This window comes from Petaurus breviceps, unplaced genomic scaffold (assembly GCF_028583685.1).
Source record: "Petaurus breviceps papuanus isolate PSGF00001 unplaced genomic scaffold, PetGlider_PUasm1.0 90823, whole genome shotgun sequence".
Lineage (NCBI taxonomy): Eukaryota > Metazoa > Chordata > Mammalia > Diprotodontia > Petauridae > Petaurus > Petaurus breviceps.
In genome coordinates this window covers 8,468,858-8,490,582 of record NW_027187352.1, presented here as the reverse complement: position 1 = coordinate 8,490,582, position 21,725 = coordinate 8,468,858, and the positions used below count along the sequence as shown (strand labels likewise).

Sequence of the window (21,725 nt, the reverse complement as noted above, 5' to 3'; positions counted from 1 at the left end):
TAGGTTAAATATTCCACCATTTCTTCAACTCATCTTCATGTGTGGCATGGTTACCTTCCAAGTTTAGAGTAAAAGAAAGTATAGTATAGCTGGTCTACACTGCTTGTCCATAATCAGTTTGTATTCAGTGTAACTTAAATAGGGCACATGATTATTGAAGAAAAAAAGTGTGGCAATGGTAACATCAGAGTAGATCTTTGAAGCCTTTCAGGGGAAGACCTAGATGGAAATCCCATCACAACACATACTAGCTGAGGGACCCCAGGTGGGCAAGCCACTTAACTTTTAGTGCCCCCAGGCAGCTCTCTAAATACTTTAAATTGAAGAGATGCTGATCTCATTGATAGAGGAAGTTCCACCCCAGGATCTCCCTAGACCAATGAAAGCACAGGTCTGGTAAAAGGAAAAAAAGGTACTGAAACAAGAGGTGCAGAGTTCATGACAAACATAGGGAATAAGGCAAATGGACAAAGTTAACAGCATGACCTGGCAAATTGCCAGGCACAAGTGCAATGTTCCAAACAAATGGGGGTGCGTGTTGTTATGATTGGGCAGGAACCAGGCTCTGCTGTTTTGATAAGAAACCTTGGATAATCTTGCCTGTTAAATTAGAGGGCTACCTCAGATGACCTTCACACTACCGAAGTACAGATTTGTTTGCAGAAGCTTTTTCTGCAAACTCTAAGCAATCCATTATCAAATCTGCAGGCCAGAGCAAGCACTGATTAATACTGTGTTCTGTATAGCTGAACAGTTTTATCATTTGCAGGTAAGTCACCTAGCAATGTTGGGCTCAATTTGGCAAATATTTTAAGTGCCTGCTTACATTCCAAGCACAATATTAGATGCTGGAGATATAAAGATGAAAAAGAAAAAAAGCCAGTCCCTGCCCCCAGGGAACTTATGGTCTACAGGGGTGATAAAACAGGAACACAAGCAAACAAGATAGAGAGTAATGGGCAAAGTCCAAAGTGTCCTAGGAAAATTTGAGAATGATGAATCACTTTGATCTGGGGCAAGTGGAGGGAACAATCGGTAAACTTTCTAGGTCTGGGAAATGACCTGTACAAACCAAGCTGGGAAAGAGGACAACAGCTGGTTCAGGCAATCCTGTCTGACTGGAAAATGATGTGGAGTCCTCTGAAGGTAACAAAGGAAGACTTGATGCCAAATTGTGTAAGGTTTTGACAGAGTGAAGAGTTTATATTTTATCCTTTAGGTAAAAACGAGGTCACAGGTTTTTGAGCGGGTGTAGTAGGATGGTCAGTCATAAGCATCACAGCATTTCAAACAGCAACAGACTTTAGAGTTCATCTAGCCCAACTCCCCAAATTTTATAGATGAAGAACTGAGGCCTAGAGAGGCAAAGCAATTTGTCCTGAATTCCACAGTTAGTTCTCAGAACCAGAATTTGGACCCAGGTTCTCTGATTCCAAATCTAATGTCCTTCTTATTAAACCATGTTGCATACTGGTCATGAGAAAGGATATTTTGCAAGGTGGATCAGAGGCAGAGAAACCAGTCAGTCTTTAACAGTCCGGGCAGGAGGTGATGAGGACCTGGACTAGGTCCTTGCTACACGAGTGAAGAGGAGGGACTAAATGAAAGAAATAATACATACCTACATAGAATTGACAGGACTTGGTAACTATGGGGAATGAACCATAGGACTGTCATAAATTTGAATCAGTGGGCAAAAGAGTCTTACTCAGTAAACATTTTCTTGTTTTTCAGCTTTACCTATGAAGATAGTGCAGCCCTAACCAACACAACCAAGAGAGTGTTATGTCTCAAAGAATTCATTTGTGTACAAATGAAAATAGTGGGGCAGCTAGGTGGTGCAGTGAATAGAGCACCGGCCCTAGAGTCAGGAGGATCTGAGTTCAAATCTGGCCTCAGACACGTGACACACTTATTAGCTGTGTGACCTTGGGCAAGTCACTTAACCCCAATTGCCCTCCAAAAAGCAAAGCAAAAAAAAAAACTAAACAAACAAAAAACCCCAAATGAAAATATCATGGTGGGAAGTTTTGGAGCTATTCTCTGAGCTTTCTTTTTCACCCATTTGAATTGAATGAAACTAGCAAAATGGAAGGAAGCTGGTAAGGAATTCATTCTATCTAAAAGGCACTTAGGTTCAAAGACTTAAAGTCCCAAGAGGCCCGAGTCCCAGAGATGTTGTGACCTGACAGGTCGTAAGGTAGTAAGTGACAGGGCCAGGATATGAAGGTCCATCACTTTACTCGAAAAATACAGTGCTCCTTCCACTGAACTATGCTGCTTTCATAGTCCAGAAGTATCATGAAAAGTATATTTGGGATGCCTACTCATGGCATGAAGGTGACACCAGATTCTTGAAGGCTGTGCCAGCAGAGAACAAGCTCCTACAGATCTGTCCTACTAAGATGGAAAGGCTTTATGAGTAAGTACAGTGACAGATGACCTATCATCTGAGAAATAGCCTTCTTAAATGTGGAGAGGCTCATCAACAGAGGCCTGGCCATCAAGGGATAAACTTTATTGGCTGCTGTACCTCCCCAAACCATTTACTAAAGAAGGGAGATGCTGTGATGGTAGAGGTGATGAATCATGAACCACTGGAATCCTAACGTAGGTTCAGAGGTTAGATAAAGTGTATTTGGAAAATAAGGACACAATCTACTGTAGTTTTTATATATCTGTCTACATATAAGTGTCTTCTAGTGGAAGATGAAATCTATGATGGCGATTAGCAACATTATGGCAAATTTGTTGCTAGAAGGAGAATCTACCCGACTCTAGAACAGAAATTTCAATCAGTTGTCCTAGTACTTTGATTGGGAAGGCTCTTAGTTATATGAATTTGTATAGCTCTTGACTATACGTATTACTTTTAAAATTTCTTTCTCTCCCCTCCTGTCCTCTCTACAGCTTAACTTTTGTGAAAAAGGTTAACAACTGTCACTTGAAATTTAAATTTAATGTAATGAGTTCTTTCCAGCAGCATTTTAATATATATCATTCAAAAGAACAAGTCTTTACAAACAGGAGACCTCAATTTCACATTGATTTTTAAAATGTCTCAGTGATGGGAACTGTAAGACAGCATCCTCAAAGAAATCTGACATTTGGAGAAAAGTGCAACTGGCATTTAGAACATGAAGCGATAGAACTTGGTGACTGCTTCACATCCAGCTGGACTGCAATTTAACTTAGTATTAGTCTTTGATAGTCACTACTCATCTTTTTGAATTCTATTCATGTTATGCAGCCAAGGAAGGAAATGGATGAACATCAAAACCATCAACATTATACCTGAAAGACAAAATAACATTTAAAAAATCAAAAAGGCTATAATCATTCAGTTTTGTATACTTAAGAACTATATGTGTTCATAAAGATTTCCTATGGCAAGACTTCATGCTGCTTATAGAATTTCTAAAATCAAGAATTTCATTTTTATTTTCTTTCAATACAAAATCCTTAAAATAATCCATAGCAGGAATCAAGATGATTCCAATAATAAAGTAATGAGAAAAACTGTGAGTCCAAAGGAATCCCTGCGTCAAGTCTGACTTGCTGAGCTGTCTCTCTTTAAGGGGGCAATGATATTTGTCCCTGCTGATCCCAGAGATGCTGTGAATTAAATAAGGAATTCTGAAAATACTTATGAGTCCTGTCTTGTAAAAACACACATAATATAAGGTGGGCCTAGGATTACACCCTTTCAGACACATATTTTCTTTTAAAATGTAACACAATGCTACTTAACAGATATAGATAGAAAGTTTCCAACAAGTTCAGTGAAGAGCCAAATCCTACAAGATAAACGCTTCCCAAAGATTTACACTTAAAAAAATTATTTTCTAATCTTAAGAAGTATATGTTATATTATTAAGAATTATATATCAAACCAACAAGCATTTATTCAGTGCTTGTTGTGTGCACTGTGCTTGGCTTTAGGGGGGACATGAAGTTGAGAACCTCAGATATTAATAAATCCTAAGACATCACCTTCCACTAGCGGGGGATTAGACAACATCGAGCTAGTATGCCTTGGGTAGTTGGGTTTTTTTCTAAGTTCAGTAATCACCTTAGACAAGGCATTATGCTGCACTAACCCACCAAAGTAGAATTAATTTGGAGGATGCCAGTTAAGAAGGCCTGCTCTTTTCTAAAGAAGGAGCAATTGAGTGTTATGGTTCTACAGCATTCAGATGCCACACAATCCAGGAAGGCATCAGTCCATTCTGCAGCTTGAGACTTCATAAAGCAAAACAAGGACAGAAACAATGACCATGTCACTAATTTCCCCAGGACTATTTTTGTTTTCTTGATGAAGTCAGGATGTAATTACTGTATTTAATAACAGTCATAGGGGTGGCTAGGTGGTACAGTGAATAGAGCACTGGCCCTGGAGTCAGGGGGACCTGGATTCAAATCTAGCCTCAGACACTTGACACTTATTAGCTGTGTGACCTTGGGCAAGTCACTTAACCCCAAATGCCCTGCCTTGCCCCCTCCAATAGTCATCAAAATCAACTAACCCTCATTTTAAGAAAACCACATATGCCAGACTTTCTTCCTATGAAATCCATAAATTAGGGATGGATCTGGTATATACTTTCTGTTACTTTACATTTTCAACATTTTGAATGATTTTTATAGGGGATGGAGAAGATGATCATTCAAATCTCACATATTTGAAATTATGAAATGATCATTTGGGAATTGTAATCTTTCTGCTCAGAAAGGAAACAAAGGTGGTATACAGTGGAAAAAAGAACTATGGACTTGGAGTCAAGAGGCTCAAAAGATCTAGGTTCCAATTTCTCTTCTGCCACTTAACAGCTATGTGACCTTGGGCACACAGGTCACCTCTCTCAGCCTTAGTTTCTTCATCTGTAAAATGAGAATGCTGGACCTCATCACTCTCAGGGTCCCTTTTCTGCTCTCTAAAATTGGGTAATACTGTGACTCACACAATGACCAAATATATAGCTTAGGAATTGTCATCCCTACTCTTTATTCTTCCAGTCTGTTATCTTTAGAACCTGATGGGCTTAAATTTTTGTCCCTTCCATTTTTAAACTAAAACGATCATATTATTTCTATGATCCCTTCATTTTCTCTCCCATGCTTTTCCTGGCTTTTTGTTGTTCTAAAATTTTTGCCCATATCTGACTCTTTATGACCCCGTTTGGGGTTTTCTTGACAGAGACCAGTGTGACCTGCCATTTCTTTCTGCAGCTCATTTAACAGATGAGGAAACTGAGGCAAACAGAGTTAAATGATTTGCCCATGGTCACACAGCTAATATATGTCTGAGGCCAGATTTGAACTCAGGAAGATGAGTCTTCCTGACTGTAGACCCTGCATTCTATCCGATTCACCACCTAGCTTTTTTTTTTTAATACCATGGGCCTAAATTCTACTTTTCCACTCCAATGAACACATTCATTTTAGAAATGAGAAATCAGACCCAGAAAGGATCTGCCCAAGTGTCAGTTCTAGAATGAGAACCCAGGTCTCCAGGCTCCCAGCTCATTCATCTTTTTATTGCACCACACTGTCCCACTGATCATCCTAGCTTTGGACCAAACTACTTTTTTCCCATGATTTCATGTCTCCAACCTTATATTTGAAGTCAGTGGTAAACTATAACTTCTCTTTACATACTTTTAAAGACTATGTTTATTTCTTGTGTTGAAGTATACCTGCTTTCTTTAAACATATACTAATTTTTAGAAAGTTAAGGACTTAATAAATGCTCCCTAAACCAAGAAGTAAGATAAAACTTTCATGACATATATGAACAAGACATATGGCTTGGAGACAATCTGGCATGTAAAGCTAGGCCCTCTCTTCCAGTTCTGATATTCCTTAAAGTCACATGTTTCAAGATGCAATGCACAAGAATATTAAGGTACGCTGGGAGAGCCCCTACAAAATGTTCTACTATTGGTGCTTCAAAGGTGGACTCTGGCCTCTGCCTTAACACTAAGGGTTCTTCCAGTCCTTCTTATGAGACAACGGAGACTTGACGATAGAATTAAAGGTTACATCATTTCCTGAAAATGCATGAAATAGAAATGTGCTTACCTAAAGAAGGAGCCAGGCAATACACAATTAAATAGTTGAAGAATAACTCATGAAAGCACTGGAAATGTAGTGAAAGGGCCAAAGCTGGATTAAATACAGCTCCTGTTAGATTTCCTCCTGTAATACATTTCAAGCAAAGTGACACTAAACAAGATTTTGTATCTTTCATTCACTGGGAACTAAAAATAAATGGCAATCACTAATGTGCCATCTTAGATATTTAGCAAATTAGCTCTACAACTATATTTTCGCCAATCTTGTAAAAAAACCTAATAAGCCTTCATTAAAAGTCTATCATCTGCCAGGCACTATGTTAAGAAACACAATGACAAAAATGAAACAATTCCTGCCCTTAAGAAGCTTGTCTTCTATCAGAAGAAACAACATGTACAGAATCCATTTTCTTTACTGTAAATAGGTAAAAAGACGGAGACTCCCAAAGGGGAAGGGACTTAGAAGGCTTATACAGCCACAGAATTTTAGTGTTTTAGAGAGACCTTAAAAACCTTCCAGTTCTAGACCCTTCATCTTTACAGATGAGAGAGGTTTAGGCCCAAGAAGTAAAGTGACTTGGCAAAGGTGACAAAGCTAGATCCAAACCTTGGTCTTCTGAATACAAATCCAATATTTGAGTTTGGTATTTCCCCCCCATTATACCACATTCTTTCAGAGTTCAGTTGAGTCAAATTAGTATCTCTCTAGGTATTACTCCAGCCTCAAAGAGTAATGAAGAATTCAGCATCCTTTCTCTTTCCGATCCTTTATTTCTACTATAGTAACAAGGGGGAGCATGTTAGAATAAGAAAACACTACAGCATGGTATTATTACGATGCTAGTTCTCAGAAAATATTACTGGTAGATTTAGGTGCCTTACATCTTCTTAAAATCATCCTAACAAATGATGGTGTTCCTAAAGCTTTGGGTAGTGTGTTAGCATGGCAAAAAAAAACCAAACCAAAAAACCCAACAAAAAACAGCAACAGCAAAAAAAACCCCCAAACTTTTGATCACAAACAAAAATAAGTTATTGTTGATGTTGACTTCATTTAAAAGCAGGTTTAACAGTGTGAAATGTAGTTTTATCAAAAAAATTACAGTAACTATCCACTTAATGATTTTGACAATCCAAATCAAAGAAGTTACCAGAAACTGGAGAGTTTATGTAACTCTTATCTTTTTTCAACACATAGGTCTATAATTTTTTTTATACTTTCATTTAGTTGCCTAATTAGAATGCCTGCTGTTGAACATTGCTTTTTTTTAAAAAATCAAGTTTCGTGTTTGAGTTTTTTATTTGTTTCATCTTGTATAGGGTTTCTTTTTACAACTTTTTGTTGTTGACCCAATTTTAACTATAAGTAGTGTAAAGCCCAAATAGCACTACAAAGAAGAAAAAGGTACAAGTTACTAGTATAAAAGTGCCAAGATAGTAATAGAATCCATCACTTAATTTTTATTTTAATGAGTACTATGAATGCATTACTGGTGATCCTCATGACAATTTATTAAAACCATCACAGATTTGGAACTCATCATTGGGCTACTTGAAGACAGTGAACAATTCAGTAGTTGCCACTGGAGTCACTGCTGTGTTAGGCATTTGTGGTGGAGGGACCCAGTCACTGACCTAGCAATGGAAGGCATCACTCTGGTAAGACAGAGAGGCCAGGGCAGCTAATCTGAGCCCAGAATTCTGGCTCCAACTCTGCCATTCCTAGAATAGTGCCACAATATTTCTAAGAGGTACATAGACTTAGACCTGGAAGGAACATGGGCCCTTCTGATCCAACTCGATTTTACAGATAAGGAAACTGAGGCCCAGGGCATGGCTTTCCTAAGGTTTCACAAGTAGTAAGCATCACAGTACCATTGGAAGCCAGGTGGAGAGTGTTGGAGTAGCCTATGAACATTCAGCTAGTTCATTCTCAAACCTTTGATTAATTAGCAGCTGATCTTAGAAATTTACAAGCACTTCTCAATTTTAAAAAGGACTCCAATTCCTGAACCTAAAAATTACCTTAACTGGGTTTTACTTCACCATGGCAAACTGAAGGTGACTCACAATTAAGTCTAACTTTTCTTTAAGCTAATTTAAAGTCTTTTACTAGGCTATCCCAGAATACCTTATTCTATTCATTCCTAGATCATATTGTTTCCCTTAGTGCTGTGATTCTCGTATCTCTATCAGAAGAATTAGACATCCCAATGTAGGATGCCAGGATATTAAAATACTGAGTAAAAAAGGCCCACTGGGGGCTCTTTTCAGAATACTCGTGCCAAAGGGCATGAATATTCACCAAAGTGCTCACTCTTGATATACCTACCTATTAGGGCAGCTCTAATTGTACCTATCCTGAGGCAGAAGTGATCAGAAACAAAATGAACCCCAGTGACTGTCTTTAAATATACAGCTACAATTGGGTAGTCATTTTGGGTACAGGGAACTCCTAAGCACAGAAGGGAATTCTTGGTCCAAAAAGGGTGGTTCTGGGGTTTCTAACACAGAGAGGGGGAGTTCTAGATTGCCTGGGTCAAACCAGCCCCCAACTAAACCTTTCCAAAATCACTTAGAATGTCTAGGGGTCCTCTGACTGAGAGCTGGTCTAAGCAGAAAGTAGATGCCCAGGGTGTATAATACTGTATGTCCAGGATGATATTTAGATTGTTGGTATTATAAATTATAGTGAAAAAGACCTTAGACTTGGGCTTGAGAGTCAGCTCTAACATTTACAAGCAACATGACCTGTGAGAAACTAAGCTTCAGGTAAGTTTTCATCTGTAAAATGGGCATTATGGTACTACTTAAATTTGTTGTGAGAAAAGTGCTTTGTAGCCATTACTATCATCGGATGGTTTTTCAAATTGTATCATACAAAAAAAGAAACCCTACACAAAATGAAAAATAAAAAACTCAAACACAAAACATGATTTTTAAAAAAAAGCAATGTTCTACGGCAGGCCTTCTAATTTGGCAATCAAATGAAAGTATAAAAGAATTACAGACCTATGTGTTGAAAAAAGGATAAGAGTTACTTAGTCCTTAAAATACTCTCCAGTTTCTAACTGCTTAGATTTGGATTGTCAAAATCATTAAGTGGATAGTTACTGTAATTCTTTTGATAAAACTGTATTTTACACTGTTTAATCTGCTTTTAAATAAAATACACTTTGATACTCAAATGTTAACACTCTCTATTTTTTTTAAAACCAGACTTCTTCAGCCGTAAAAGTCACATATTTTTGGGCAGTACTTCACTACCACGGAAGCTTTGCCCTGTTACACTATCAAAGTACAGAGGTGCTTTGGAGAGATTGCAAAAGTACCCTTTTAAACATTTCCATTCACCTTACCTAAAATGTGGCTTTACATTTTTACTAATCAAATTATGGGCAATAATGACAGGTAATCTTCTCAGGAAGGATCAATATCATCTACAAAAAGTCTACTGAAAATGAGATTTATGAAATCCATTACAGTTTTACATCAGGCATCTCCTGGAAGCAAATCTTTGTCACACTGATATAAATTACAAAAAATTAAAAATAAAATTTCAAAACAAATCACAGAGTTTTTAGCTTTTGGTATAATAAGGAATTTTTATTAACGTTAGAAATTTATACGTTTTACCTTATTCAGGACCAAATTATGGCATTTTGCTGCGTGTTAAAATTATGATTTTTAAAATCTCCATACAATGGGCTACTACTTTTTGTTTTTTTAAAAACAACACAAAAAAATTAGAGCAAAGTTTTCTTGCCCACCCTTCTTCCTCTTATAATAAGTCAGTATCTACTATTAGCATAATGTTTTGGACAAAGGCTCTCATAATTTGATACCAAATACGATGGAACACCAATCACTTTGCTATATTGCTAGCAGTGTGCCCACTGACTTGAATGACATCAGGACTCTATCCCTCCTTTTCCTCAACTGAAACATGGAGGATAACAATCCCTGCTAGACCTAACTAAAAGGCTTGTGAGGAAAACACTTTGTAAACTGTAAAGCACTAGGGAAATGGGAGCTGTTATCATTATGAATGTCTTCTGGTCTACTGGATAATTCAAATCAGAATTTAAATTCAAAATCAGAATTCAAAGACTTTAGACAACATCTGGTCCAAGCATCTGATTTTATAGATGGGAAAAACTAAGCCTCAGGGAAGGTAATTCATAGACACAATGTATTAAAAAGATACCATACATATTATCTGTATTTAACTTCTGATACCATGTTATCTGTATTTAACTTCTGTATGTTTGAATTTTTAACCATAAGGAAACACTTCCTGCAATTAAGTTTTTTTTTTCTTTTTAAATTAAATTTTATGCTTATTTTTAGTTCACATCATTCATTTCCACAAGATTTTAAATTACAAATGTTCTCCCTGTCTTTCCCCTACCCACCACCCCAAAAACAGTGATCCCACTGTATACCTCTCCCCCATGTGCCCTCTCCTACATTCTCCCCCAAACTCCCTCCAACATTCCTATAGGGCAAGATGGATCTCTATACCCCAGTACCTGTATATCTTATTTCCCAGTTGCATGTAAAAAAAAAATAAAAAAAAATATTTTTTTAAACATTTGACTTTAAAACTTTGAATTCCAGATTCTTTCCCCTTCCTCCCTCATTACCCACCCTTACTGGGAAGATAGGCAATTCAATATAGGTTGTACACATGTAGCTACGCAAAACATTTCCACAGTGGATATAATGTAAAAGACTGACTCTATTTCCCTCCATCCTATCCTGCCCCCATTTGTTCTATTCTTTACTTTGACCCTGCCCCTTTTTTAAATTGTTTTCCTTTTATTATTGTAGTGACTGTATACAATTTTTCTGGTGCTACTCCATTTTCTATCAGTTCATGTAATTTTTCCAAGGCTTCTCTGAATCTGTCCTTTTAGTAGTTGTTCCTTTTTTTTTCAAATGCTTTATTAACTTCTGATTTACATCATTCATTTCTGCCTGATTTTGAGTTATAAATTTTCTCCTTGTTTTCCCCTATCCACCGCCCCAAAATGGCAGTCCCACAGGATACCCCCTCCTCCAGTCTGCTCTCTCCCATATCTTCTCCCATGCCCCCTTCGACTTTTCCAGTTGAGCACAGTGGATCTCTATGCCCCAGTGCCTCTATATCTTATTTCCCAATTGCATGTAAAATAATATTTATATGTGTGTGTATATATATATGTTTTAAACATTTGATTTTAAAACTATGAATTCCAGATTCATTCCCTTCTTCCCTTGTCACCCACCCTTACTGACAAGATAAGCAATTCAGTATAGGTTGTACATGTGTAGCTAATGCAAAACATTACCATAGTAGAAATATTGTAAAAGGCTGACTATATTTCCCTCCCTCCTATTGCACCTCCCACTTGTTCTATTCTCTACTTTGATCCTGTCCCTTTTCAAAAGTGGATGCTTCCAACTTCCCTCCCCCCCAGCCTGCCCTCCCTTCCATCATCCCTCCTCTCATCCCCTTTCCCCCTACTCTCCTGTAGGGTGAGATACCCTATTTAGCATGTATGTCATTCCCTTCCTAAGCCAAATTCAGTGAGAGTAAGGTTGACCCATTCCCTTTTGCCTTCCTGTTCTTCCCCTTCATTGTAACCATTTTCCCTTGCCTCTTATATATGAGATAGTTTACCCCATTCTGTCTCTCTCCATCTCCTCTCATTATATTCCTCTCTCACCTCTTAATTTCACCTTTTAAGTATCATCCCTTCCTGTTAAATTGGTCCTGTGCCCTCTATCTATGTATACCTGTAAACATATATACACACATTTACATATGTATTCATACGCTTGTATGCCCTCCGATATAGACATATATATTTCCATTCCCTTCAACTACTGAGAAAAGTTTCATAAGTTACAATTATCATTTTTCCATGTAGGAATATAAATATTTCAACTTTGATAAGTTCCTTTTCCCTGTTTACATTCTCATGCTTCTCTTGCTTCTTGTATCTGAATGTCAAATTTTCTATTCAACTCTGGTTTTTTCAGCAAGAATGCTTGAAAGTCCTCTATTCCACTGAATGACCATATTTTCCCCTGAAACATGATACTCAGTTTTGCTGGGTAGGTGACTCTTGGTTTTACTCCCAGCTCCTCTGCCCTCTGGAATATCATATTCCAAGCCCTTCAATCCCTCAGTGTAGAAGCTGCCAGATCCTGTGTTATCCTGATTGTGTTTCCACAATATTCAAATTGTTTCTTCCTGGCTGCTTGTAATATTCTCTCCTTAATCTAGGAATTCCGGAACCTGGCTATAATATTCCTAGGACTTTTCTTTCGGGGATCTTTTTCAGGAGGTGATTGGTGGATTCTTTCAATCTCTATTTTGCCCTCTGGTTCTAAAACATCAGGGCAGTTTTCTTTGAGAACTTCCTGGAGGATGATTTCTAGGTTCTTACTTTGATCATGGCTTTCAGGTAGTCCAATAATTTTTGAATTATTTCTCCTGGATCTATTTTCCAGGTCAGTGGTTTTTCCAATGAGATATTTCACATTGCCTTCTATTCTTTCATTTGTTTGGATCTGTTTAATTGCATCTTGATTTCTCATAAAGTCATTAGCTTCCATTTGCTCCAATCTAATTCTGAAGGAATCACTCTCCTCAGTGATCTTTTGAGATTCTTTTTCCATCTAGCCATTTCAGCTTTTTAAAGCATTCTTCTCCTCATTGCCTTTTTGAGCCTCTTTTGCCATTTGAGTTAGTCTATTTTCTTTTTTTAAAGCAATTGCGGTTAAGTAACTTGCTCAAGGTTACACGGCCAGTTATTTCTGGGTGTGGTGCTAGGTATCTGAGCCCGGATTTGATCCCCAGGTCATCCCAACACTGGAGCTGGTGCTCTTTACTTGCTGAGCCACCTGGCCGCCCCTAAGCAATTGGGGTTAAGTAACTTGCTCAAGATTACACGGCCAGGTGTTTCTGGGTGGGTGCTAAGTGTCTGAGCCTGGATTCAATCCCCAGGTCATCCCAACACTGGAGCCAGTGCTCTTACTTGCTGTGCTACCTGGCTGCTCCTAGTCTATTTTTTAAGGTGTTGTTTTCCTCAGTCAAGCTATTGACTCTCATTTCATAATTTTCTTGCATCATTCTCAATTCTCTTCCCAATTTTTCCTCCACTTCTCTTTCTCCTTCTTAAGGTCCTCTATGGCCTGTAACCAGCTTGTATTTTCCTTTGAAGCTTTTGGTGCAGGCGTCCTGACTTCACTGTCTTCCTCCTGTTCCATGCTTTGATCCTTTTTGTCCCCAAAATAGGAATCTAATATTGGATTTTTCTGTGTGCTTTGCTTCTTTTGCCTGGTCATGCTGCCTCTCAATTACTTGACTTTTGGGCTTTTTGCCACAGTAGGACTCTGCCACCAGACAGGGGAGCTTCGTTCCAAACGCTGGGGTTTTCTCAGTTGCCATAGGTATTAGTTGGGTGCCCTCTCTGAAGCCTCCACATGCTATGGCAAGCTGGTCACACACCCCAGGACCTCCGCCCTAGACTGCAATCCAGATCCAAGCAGGTTAAAGCAAGAGCGATTACCCTGGTTGCTTGGTCCCCCTACAGTCTGCAGGCCAGGAGCTGAAGCTGCCATGTGGAGGCGGCTGCACCACAGCTCTCAGTGGCTTCTCCCTCCAGGGGATAAAGGCCAACACACTCCCAACTACTGGATCCCAAAGTCCACACTGCACTGACCTCTCACTTTGTCCTTAGCATCTATGTGTTGATAATTCTGGAAACTGCCACAGCTGCTGGTGATCTGAAGTTGCTCCAGCTGGCGGATGGTCAGGCCCGCCCTGGGGCTAAAACCTCAGGCTAGCGTGGGCTCCCAGAGCGCTGTGCTGGCCACTTCCTCCTGGCCTGCTGGGCTGTCCTCAGAGGGAGGTTAGCTTCTCTGTGTCATTTTTTGGGTTCTGTACCCTGCAATTAAGTTTTTCCCCCCAAATTTTTAAAAATTATTTTTTATCTCTAACTCTTTTCAGTTAACCCTTCCCACAGTATCAAGAAAAACCATAACTACTATACTGATATAAGTTGATTCATTTTTATTAAACTTGTCAGTATCAGATAATTGCATAATTATGAACATTCAAGATATTTCATGTTAACTTGAGGGAAAATCCAATTTGGAGTAGGGGCAAAAGAAAGAAAGGAAGGAAGTCATATGCCAATATGAAACCCAATGTGGATTGGAAATAGAAAATTCCCACTCCTCAGTTTCAAGAACTGTCACCTTTCTATGCAAAAAATGGCACAGATTAAAATTAAAGATATTTATTCTGTATATTTAAAGAGTGGCTATGAAATATAAATATACATGCAAATTATGTGTGCATATAGATATCAAGACCTATATTTGGAAATCTGTCTTTTAGACTATAAATATCAAAATACTTCTTATTTTAATTCATCAGAATAAATCTGAAAAGGACCCATTAGAAGACATTTGATAGCCAACCTTTATGAACTTGACTCTGAAATGCAAATACAAATTCCACCTCTTCCAAGAAGCCACCCCTGACTGCTCCATTCCTCCTAAATACCCCTACTTCTTTAAAATTCTTTCAAACTGCACAGCATAATTCAGAATTTCTCTCAATTGGTCATTATTTTCTTTTGCAATTCAGTATTGTTTCATTGTTAATAAAATCTCATCTTCCTAATTCTGCAACATTTCCTGACCACTTACTAAAATAACTCCTATTTATGTAATGCTTTAAGGTATGCTGAGTGCTTTGCATACCTATTTCGTTGGAGCCTCAAAGCCCTTCTGGAGTAGATATCCTTCTTACAATTCACACATTCTAGAACCAAGAATAGATGAAGACTGGATATATAGATCAAGAAGTCATCTTTGACATGGCACAGTGGCTTCCAAAAAGAAGCAGATGCAAATCCTGCTGCTGACACGTTGGCCCCCTGGGAAATCATGGAACCTCTTAGGACTCTGGGCAACTCTCCAAGACTTCTTGGTTGTAAAGAAGGTGCCGACCTCCATGGGGGAGGGGGAAGGTTGCTTCCTCATCTAGAAGTTCCCTCTACCAATGAAAACTCAGGTGCAATCCTCTCTATCCCTATCCTACATGGACATGACAATTGAATGTCATCACTGCGAGAACATGGACCAAATACAAAAAAGTGAGTTTTGCATAGGATTTATAACATAGGTTTCATTGAAATTCCCCCCAGAAAAATCTTGTAACAAAAGTATTTAAAAAAAAAACTTTTGCAAAGATACTAGAAGTTTATTTGGAACTTTACCCATCCTGACAGACAGGTATCACACTAATCTGTTTGGAACTATGAAACTCATGGACTCAAATACTAAAAGTGAGGTGAACTGTTGGGCCTGATTTATTGTTGAAGCCTTTAAAAACTGGAATTAGAGAAAATAGGTACATATTCTTTTCACTCTCAGTTATGCACAAAGTAATACCATGATGTGGTGAAAAGACCACTGGGTTTGAAGCCCAAAGACACAAGGCTGTTCCTCCAGAAAAATGTTAACTTGCATGGTGACCATACCTAAGTCAGTTCTTCTTTCCAAGTCCAAGCTCACTTTAACAGAGCAGGAAATATGCATAACTTGCACTACAAAACTCATAGGTCAATAAACAGTAAAATGTTATAGAACTGTAAAACTTACTGCTTTTCTTTGGTCACTGAACTAGAATTTCTCAGTTAAAAGGAACCACATCCCGGGAATAAGTGAGGCAGGCTTGAAATAAACACTAATACTTTTAAATCTCTCAAGTACTATTTTTCATGGATCACAGGATAAGAAGATGTAGGGGATTGGAGGAATCACTCTGTTGAGATCACCAATCCACAGAAGTTTTGAAGAAGGCTATTATATAGTAAATCATAGCTCCATTGAACTAGTAAAACTAGTAAAACTTTTTATCCAGGCTACCCTTGGGATAAAAAGGGCAGTAAAAATCTGTTAATGATCTTGATACTATTATCAGGGAATTATGAGTTAACTAAAATACTATTTGATTATACCAGTTCCACATATCAGCCTACAGGCACATTCTAGGACAGGGCTACAAGTCATCACTAATATTGTAAATGCATATCCATAGTTATTCTTGGAGTACACCCATATTTTCTAGGCCATTCTCAGCTTGTTACTTTTTCCTACTCCCATCCCTCCACCCCCAAATCAAGAGAATGGCCTGTATTGATTGGTTTCACTGGTTTTGTAGAGAGAAGATGAAATTTATTAAATCATACTGTTCTTACATACAGTGGTATATTTGCTCACTTTGGGTACAAATCACCTCCCATCCACATCTTCTTCTTACCTTGTTTCATGATTTTTGGCCAAGAATAATATGTAAATGCAAGATGAAAAAAATCTTCCTTCATTATCTATTGGCAACACTGTATTCATAGGAGCCAAAAAAAAGCAGGGTAAGTTAAAGGGGGATTCTGTGACTCCATGCCTAGTTTTCTTTTTTATAATACTGCACTGACTCTATGGGCCCTGGTGAGATTGGACTCAATCCATGATGTCCTTCAAGGTGCTAAGGAAAGTGAATACCTTACCATATGGGACTCAGCTAGAGGAATTTCTTCCAGGAAAGAAAAGAATTTAAGGCAGAAGGGGAGGAGAAAATGACAAAACACATTCAAGCTGTACAACAAGTGGCTAAAATGTTATCATATTGTCAAAAGAATAAACTTATCTTGATTGAGAAGAACTACGAGAGAAGTTACAGAGACACAGATTTCAGTTCAATCTAATGGAAAACTTCCTGATGATGCCTTGATGCTGCCTCCAAACTAGTTAGTTTTTTAGGAGTAGATAACTTCCATTAGAGGTGCTGTAGAGAGAATTCATATGCAGGGAGTGGTTGGACTAGAATCAGGGATGGGGAACCTTTGACCTCAAAACCATGTGTAACCCTCTAGGTTCTCAAGTGCAGCCCTTTGACTGACTCAAGTGTGGCCATCTGACCAAATCCAAACTTCACAGAACAAATCCTTTTAATAAAAGGAGTGTCACACTATTCTTGCTAACTACATGACAAAGTTCAGTTGTTTCCAGCAACTGAAGAGTACACGTTAAAATATTATACCCTCTAAATTTCAGTGTTCTGGAAGAAAGTCCTTTTTCTAGTTACAGCTCTGGCTTTATGATACAGTAGAAAGAAAGAGAAATAGACTTGGTATCACAACACCTAAGGCTCATCCCTGTCATTTTTACTGACTATATGAAAGAAGCAAGCTCCTTGTCCTGTGAGACTTAGGTTTCCTCTGTATAACGAAACAGCTGATCCAAGTGATCTCTAAGGTTCCTTTGATCTTTCAGTTCTAAAGCTTTTAAGGGGAGAACTTAACTTAATATTCAGTACTCTAACAGAAAAGGAACAAAAGAAGAAATCACATGTAAGCTATAACTTACATCATGCTGCAATTATCAATTTAGATCTGTCCCCAAAGAGTAATGTCTGTTTCCTGTTCTCCAGTGGGCTGTACCTTCTATTCAAGGCCTCAACTGTGGGAGGAAGGAAGGAAAGTTCTTTTCCTCCCTGCCCAAAATGGGCTGTTCCAGAAATTCCTTCAACAGGTTTCCTTAGTTTTAATCTTAAGCTCCAAATCTTATCATTTCTCTATTTTAAAAAATCTTTGCTTGACTGTAAAATTGCTATCACTAGCAGTCTATAAATAATCACACTGTCATAATTATTAATTATGCATTATTGCACAGAATTAATTTTATGAAAGACCCTGGGAATTTTTCTTCTTTAGCTAAGACTAGAACTTTAAACCTATGAACTTGTTAATCCCACAATACACTTTTGTTCTTTCTGGACACTTTTCTTCTCCATCCCTAAAGAAAACATTAGAGAACAGATTGTGTAAATAGCTCTTCTGAGAGAGGTGATAGACACAACACAGCTTAAATTTTAAAGGAAGGTAAAGACCTTTTTCCTATCTGGAAAGAACAATGAACTTGCTGAATTAAAGTCTCAGTTCTACCACTTATTAACTTCAGACCTTGGCCAAGTCTTGACCTCTAATTTCCTCATCTGTAGAGAGAATAATATTTGCATGACCCAACTCACTGGGTTTTGGGGAGGAAAGTGCTGTTATCGATAAAATGCTATGAAAATGTGAGCAATTATCTCAACTCTAACTTGGAAGCTACAAAGAGAGAATCTTTAAGTGGACTTGGTACCACCAGTAGTTTCACTTTCTACTTCTACAAGGCTAAAATATAGAGAATATTTTAAATGATTTTTAAAAGAATTAGTTCAAATAAAAAGAACAGGCTAGAGATATCCTTGTCTCCACATGAAATCTAGTTGTCTTGATATTTTGAAACAATTTCCACTTAATTTTTTTGTTAAAATATGCTCAATTTCAAAAGTATTATGTCATTCAACACTGTTTATTAAATCCTTCTGCATCACAGAAGATGGTCTGCTGCATTTGGGATTAGCAGAGCTATCTATCATGCACAAATGCACCAGTTTTGTTTTGTTTTGCTTTTCAAATAAGTCACTTCCATTTGAGGTATATTTTAAAATTTGTAAACTGGTTTTAGGTGACTTGTAAGTGAATTTTAAGATATCCCAAGATGTGTCAGGGGATGCTAAGGTAACTATACTTCTATGGGAAACAAGTATTAGAAAAGACATGATGATGACAGATTTATTTTTGCCTTTTAGAGGGCAATTGGGGTTAAGTAACTTGCCCAAGGTTACACAGCTAGTTTTTTTTTGTGTGTGTTAATGTCTGAGGCTGGAAGCGAACTCAGGTTCTCCTGACTCCGGGGCCGGCGCCTTACTCACTGTGCCACCTAGCTGCCCCAAAGATTCCTGGATTTTTTTTTTTGTTAAAGTGGTTAAGTGACTTGTCCAGGGTCACATGGCTAGTTTTTGTGTTAAGTGTCTGAGGCCGGATTGGAACTCAGGTCCTCCTGACTCCAGGGCCAGTGCTCTATTCACTGTGCCACCCAGCCGTCCCTGATGACAGAATTTTTAAGGGTTCTGTATAAAATTTCCATTAGATATTTTTGGACCTTCTAGCAATTTTTAGTGAGTTTATGGATAAGCGATGAGAACATTATAAATTTAAAACTTCAAATGGAAGTGACTATTTTGTAATAAGTAAATCCTGCTACTTCCTCCAGTGATTGGGCCCAATCATTACCTATCCTGTATGCATGCACCTTGTATGCATGTAATTATTTGCAAAGTCAATACCATTGCACTTTGAGCTCCCTCAGAGCAGGGGCCATGTTTTTGTCTTTCTTTGTATGCACTTAATAAATGCTTGGTGACATATTGAGATAGTCCTGAATCTAGACAAGTCCTCTGCAGCCAAACAGAATAAACTATCTAAATCTCCCTTTCATGTGATAGCACTTAAATGTTTGAATACAGAAGTGATTCTCCCAAGCCTTCTTTTCTCCAGGCAATGCCCTCTGAAGTATCTTACATGACCCACTCATTTCTCAAGGCACTGCCCTCTGGTATCTTACAGGACCTCATCACTCAGTTCCAACACAAGGTTGTTGTTATTGAAAAAAATAAAATAATATAGATTTTTTTGTGTGTGTGCAAACGCCAGAGAAAAGAACTCAACAGCTGGAGTGGAGGAACTCATTACTATTATAGGCCCTATAGTCCCTTCAATGGGATACAGTGTAAAAATTGATGTGGAATCCACCTGCATTGCCCTATAATGGAAAACAAGTTTGTTATCAGAAGACCTGCCTAGGTTCAAATCCCAGCACAACTCATTACTATCTTTTTAACCTCGGTCAAGTCATCTCCCTCCCTCACCACGATTCAGTTTTCTCTTCTGTAAAACTAGCTGTGTTGCCCTAGACAATCTAAATTGTTTGTTACAAGTTCCAAACCCTATGGTCCTATGGCCTGGATTAGAATTTAAGTTCTGCCACTTTAGCAAGTCACTTAACTTTTCCTTCCACAAAATGTGGGTAATAATAATAATGGAGCTCTTTCCCCCACCATCCCCGCCCCTTCATGGGCAGCTAAGTGACACAGTGGACAGCATGCCCGGCTCAGAGCCAAGAAGACTCTTTTTCCGGAGTTCAAATCTGGTCTCGGCCACTAGCAGTGTGACCCTGGGCAAGTCACTTAACCCTGTTAGCCTCAGTTTCCTCATCTGTAAAGTGAGCTGGAGAAGCAAATGGCAAACCACTCCAGTATCTGTGCCAAGAAAACCCCAAATGGGGTCATGATGAGTCGGACACGACTGAACAACCATATCCCTCCTTCACAGAGCTGTCCTTAGTAAACTTCAGAAGTACTACAGAAATGCAAAGTATTATTAAAAAAGAAAAACCACCTCAACGGAGACATGGCTAGAACACTGGTGGTGGGGTATGGTTAACAGGGAGTGGGAGTGTGGATGCCTGGTGAGCGCTCTCGAAACAAACCTGAAAAGACCAAAAACGTGATGAGTGCTGCCTGCAAGTGGATTCGAAACTTGAGCCTGACCTCCTGGAAATGCATCACGGCACTGTGGAAGATGAAGGAGCAGAGCATCTCCACGAGGAACGCCTCGGGCAGAGCGATGTGGATGGGGCTGGCACACTTCAGAGCCCTCTCGGCAAAGTGTCGCTTGGAAACGCCCAGGCTCCAGACCCAGACCATGAAAGTCCGGCTGAACGCCGAGCTGACGATCTGCGCGAAGATCTTGAGGAAGCCCAGCCACAGGGGCAACTGCTCCAGCGCCAGCTGCTCCAGAACCCCGCAGGGATTGCTGATGGCGCCCACCAGCGTCAGGCCATGGACCAGGGAGAGGAAATAGATGATGGTCAGGGTCCAGCTGGGGTTGTCCGGCCCCACCTCGCTCAGCACCTGGAGCTCGAGGGAGCAGCAGCACTGCTGGAAGGTGCCCAGCAGCTCGGCCGTGAAGACGCGGATGAACATGGAGCGGACGTGCCTCCGGATCAGGACGCGCGAGAATCCGGTGATCAGAACCACGCAGAGCATCACCCCCAGGGAGATGCAGGTGTCCTGGCCCTCCGCCCAAAACCTCAGCAGGGTCATCAGCAGCTCTTCCCTCGAAAGGTCCGTCTGCTTGGGAACCTCCTGAACCTGGACCGGGACGGTCCCCGGGTCCAGAGTCCCAGGCTCCAGCTCCTCCTCCAGCGGCTCCAGCGCGAAGGCTTAGAGGGGGAAATAGGACGAAAGGGGTGGGCTCAAGGTGGGCTCCTCCTCCTCTCTCCTACTCCAGGTCCTCCCCTCCCCGGCTCCCGGCTCCCGGCTCGTCTATGGGGGCAGAGCCAGGGAGGGAAGGTAGCGGACTTAGGACGGCGACTCCGAGGAGGGAGGCTCCCAACGGTCAGTCTCACCCAGTCCGGGGAGAAACGCAGACACCCCACACCCACCTCGCTCGGACCGAACGAACGGGGGTGGGAACCCGGGGAGGGGAGAGGAACGCGCGGCCGGAGTGCACCACCGCGCGTGCGCGACCGACTCACCGGCTTCATTCTCCCCCCCACCCCCCCTCGGCCCGGTCCCACACGCTCCTTTGACCTTTGGGAGTCGAGGTGGAAGTTGCCCCGTTGTAGGAAAGGAGGGCGCTTGCATGCCTCCGCCGGTGTGGGAGGAGGGGTGCGGCGCGCAGGCGTACGCTTGCGAGA

At 39.8% G+C, this 21,725-nt stretch overlaps 1 protein-coding gene across 1 annotated transcript; it reads right to left on the bottom strand.

Moving 5' to 3' along the window:
* Positions 1-2,950: 2,950 nt before the first annotated feature.
* Positions 2,951-21,257, bottom strand: AQP11 (aquaporin 11). The gene is made up of 3 exons (XM_069070922.1): positions 20,514-21,257; positions 6,082-6,198; positions 2,951-3,294 (listed from the first exon to the last, which is right to left on the bottom strand). The coding sequence occupies exons 1-3, from the start codon at positions 21,127-21,129 to the stop codon at positions 3,215-3,217; spliced, it is 813 nt and encodes a 270-aa protein (XP_068927023.1). The 5' UTR covers positions 21,130-21,257; the 3' UTR covers positions 2,951-3,214.
* Between the last annotated feature and the right edge of the window lie 468 nt (positions 21,258-21,725).